The sequence below is a fragment of the Olea europaea genome, unplaced genomic scaffold, assembly GCF_002742605.1.
Source record: "Olea europaea var. sylvestris unplaced genomic scaffold, O_europaea_v1 scaffold2273, whole genome shotgun sequence".
Lineage (NCBI taxonomy): Eukaryota > Viridiplantae > Streptophyta > Magnoliopsida > Lamiales > Oleaceae > Olea > Olea europaea.
Genome location: NW_019240798.1, coordinates 59,507 through 62,925, shown reverse-complemented (window position 1 = coordinate 62,925; position 3,419 = coordinate 59,507). Strand labels below are relative to the sequence as shown.

Genomic DNA, 3,419 nt, shown 5'->3' with positions numbered 1-3,419 from the left:
TATTGTAAAAAATAAAAATCTAAATTATTCAAAATAAATATTAATTCATGTCAATTCATATGCCCCTAGTTGGTAGTGATTAAAATTAAAATTTAATCTAAATCAAAATTAATGATTAATTTTAACCACATATTTTATAGGAGTCATAACTTTTCAACCACATATTTCATCTATTTTTATTAAAACCTGCTAAAAGTTTTATTTTAGTCCCCCACAAAAAGGGATATAATTTAAAAAAAAAATATTGGAACCTAATAATAATTTAGTTCTATCTCTAAAACAGATAACTTAAGAAGAACCGTTTGATTCTCAATTTTAAGACCTAGAACTAAATCGATTTTAATTGAAACCAAACCAAAATAGCCGGGACCCAATTTAGAGCCTGTTTGAGAGTGATTTTTTCTCTAAAAAAATTAATTTTTTGATCGTTATTTCACTATTCCAGTCGTCATATTTGACTTCTTCTCTCACAGGTGGACCCACTTTTTTTCTAATGGTTAAAAAATTAATTTTCAAAATCATTTCCAAACAGGCTCTTAATTAGAATCGATAGTCGTCTATATAGCCCTCGTTGGGTCTACATTCTTGCCAATTTTAAAGGTTGGAATAATTTTTTTTGAAAAATGTGTGGTTGAAAAAAATGAAATTTTTTTGATTTGCATATAATATTATTTTACGAAAGATTATGTGATTAAAAATAAGAAAATAGAAAATGAGTGAAAATGAGAATGGAGGCAAACGGGGGCAAAATGTCCAGTCTATCAGTTCATTGGTTAAAAATAGGAGTTTGACTGGTTCAATGATATTATATCGTGTTTGCGGAAACAGACCTGCTTGTTGGCCAGGAATCTTAATTTTCCATGCTCAGCCGCGTGAAAGTTTCAGACTTTCTCCTTTCACTCGGCTACTCTCCCACGCACCCACCCACTTGGAGCACACACAATCAGAAGTATATATATAGATAGATATCCAACCCCCAAGAATTGTGTAACGCCTTTACAAACAGACGAAAAAATGGAGGAAATGCCAACAGGGTTTCGGTTTTACCCTACAGAAGAAGAGTTGGTTTCTTTCTATCTACACAACAAGCTCGAAGAGACGAGACGAGACATAAATCGCGTTATACCCCTCACCAACGTTTATCAGCTCGAGCCATGGCACCTCCCAAGTACCAACGATTCTTTTTTAATTTTTTATTACTATTCAGTACTGTCCAATCCTCTCTACTTACACATTCTCGAATGCCTATGTTAGTAATAATGGTTTTGTTTTGGTCTTCCAATGCAGAACATTCGGGGGAGGTTTGCCGTGGAGACAGTGAGCAATGGTTTTTCTTTGTCCCGAGCCAGGAAAGTGAAGTACGAGGAGGGAGGCCGAGTCGGACTACGGCCTTGGGCTACTGGAAGGCCACTGGTTCACCAAGTTATGTTTATTCATCAGATAGTAAAGTGATTGGAGTTAAGAAAAGCATGGTGTTTTACATAGGGAAAGCTCCCACTGGAAGAAAAACAAAATGGAAAATGAATGAGTATAGAGCCATCAAGGAAGATTTCCCCACTTCTATTCCCAAGGTAGTGCACATATATAAATTCAATTAACTCGTATCTCGTCTACTGATAGAAAAAAATTAGTAGAAAATTCAAGTTTCTATTTATTTTCTGGGAATTCTCAATTTGATTAACCCTTTTTTATCATTTTCAGTTAAGGCATGAATTGAGCCTATGTCGACTTTACGTAGTGTCGGGAAGTTCTCGAGCATTTGATCGTCGTCCGACCAGGCTGGCCCCGCCACCAAGGGAGATGATGATCAAACAACAAAATGAAAGTCGATGTGGTTTAACTTCTGAATGTGCAAGAACATCGTAGGCATCAGAAAGTAAAATATCTGGAGAAAGCCATGCAGGAGGCTCCAATTCTGGAGATGATTCATGGTTTAGAAAATCTAGTTGAGTGGAACGAAGTGTAGGGTTCTTAATTAAAACGACGAGTTAGACACGTTATAAAATATTGTGATCTAATTTTCCAAAACGCGTAACCAGGACCACTGATTTCTTGTAAGATAAATGAAATTGCTTTTAACAGATATTGTAATTTTTCTTATAGTTCGTGTGTAAGTCAATCAAATTATAAACGTCGTGAAAATTATAAAAAAAAAAAAAAAAAATGTATATTTGATAAGTTGTATGCATAAGTGCTTTTCTAAAAATGTTGAAAATAATATTTGAATAATATATGTCCATATATATCCCTTGTTTGAGCCTCATTTTGGAGAAGAAAAATAATTTTTGAATAGTGTATTGATGCGAAATGTGTGGTTAAAAAATAAGAAATTTTTTTTGATTTGTGTATAATATTATTTTATTGAAAAATGTGTGGTTGAAATGATATTAAATTACTGTTGAAGAATATATTTTGATGAAAAAATGGGACTCAAACAAGGGCTAAAGATTTACCTACTCTTAATTTAACACACGCTCACACATAAGTTCTTATGAAAGTCTAATACATGCACAATTTCAATTAATAGTCGATGACGATAACTGTTCTTAGAAGATTTACCTACTCTAATATGAAATTGAGTCAATTTACTAAAAGTTCAAGATGTTAGAAATGTTATATGTGTATGATATTTGGGTAGCGAAGAAACTTGAACTGTCCCTTGTTTGAGCTTTGGAAAACTACATTTTTCAAAAGTATTTTGACATCATTTCAATCATACATTTTTCAATAAAATAATAATACACGCAAATCAAAAAAAATTTCTTATTTTTTAATTACACATTTTCCATCAATACACTATTCAAAAATTCATTCTTCCCCCCAAAAAAAAAAATGGGGCTCAAACAAGGGCTAAAGATAATTTTATTTGGATACCATCGGGTTTGGATGGAATTGAATAATATGTTGACCTATCATTTAATTTTATTTTGTTGCCACATAATGAGTGATGATAAATAGCAATATTCATATTAAAATTTAAAGTTCCTTATTAAATGACAACTTTATATAATTTGAATGTAATGGATATAAAACTTTTCCTTAAAGAGAAGCCTCAGTTGTTAAGAGGAACTATATATTTTTTTGATTTTTTTCCTCTAGAAAAGGAAAATCTTAGGGATTTCTTGAATGGTAATTAATTCAACATTAATGCAAATCACACTCTTATTTTAATTAGAATTAATAAGGGATCGACAATTTACTTTTAAACAATATTATATATAACAGGTTTCAAACAATAGGATCAAATTTATTTATTGGGCAACATGTTCTGCTACACCCTAATATTTCCAAATTAGGTTTACCTTTTCACTATCAAAATTTTGTCAGTTATCAATTTTTCAAAGGATTAAACCTCCTCTACAAATTCATTTGCACAGGGTCTGTACGAATAACATCTCCCTTTTTCAAACTTGGAATTG

The 3,419-nt window shown here is 31.9% G+C and overlaps 1 protein-coding gene across 1 annotated transcript; it reads left to right on the top strand.

Moving 5' to 3' along the window:
- Positions 1–966: 966 nt before the first annotated feature.
- On the top strand, positions 967–2,102 carry LOC111381277 (NAC domain-containing protein 90-like). Its single transcript, XM_023005042.1, has 3 exons — positions 967–1,168; positions 1,288–1,571; positions 1,702–2,102. The coding sequence occupies exons 1-3, from the start codon at positions 1,015–1,017 to the stop codon at positions 1,864–1,866; spliced, it is 603 nt and encodes a 200-aa protein (XP_022860810.1). The 5' UTR covers positions 967–1,014; the 3' UTR covers positions 1,867–2,102.
- The last annotated feature ends 1,317 nt before the right edge of the window (positions 2,103–3,419 follow it).

Bases quoted from the DNA above. Each gene is read 5' to 3' on its own strand.
- LOC111381277 (XM_023005042.1), top strand. From the start codon at position 1,015: ATGGAGGAAATGCCAACAGGGTTTCGGTTTTACCCTACAGAAGAAGAG. The intron at 1,169-1,287 runs GTACCAACGATT...CTTCCAATGCAG, and splicing joins CGAGCCATGGCACCTCCCAA to AACATTCGGGGGAGGTTTGC. The intron at 1,572-1,701 runs GTAGTGCACATA...TATCATTTTCAG, and splicing joins TCCCCACTTCTATTCCCAAG to TTAAGGCATGAATTGAGCCT.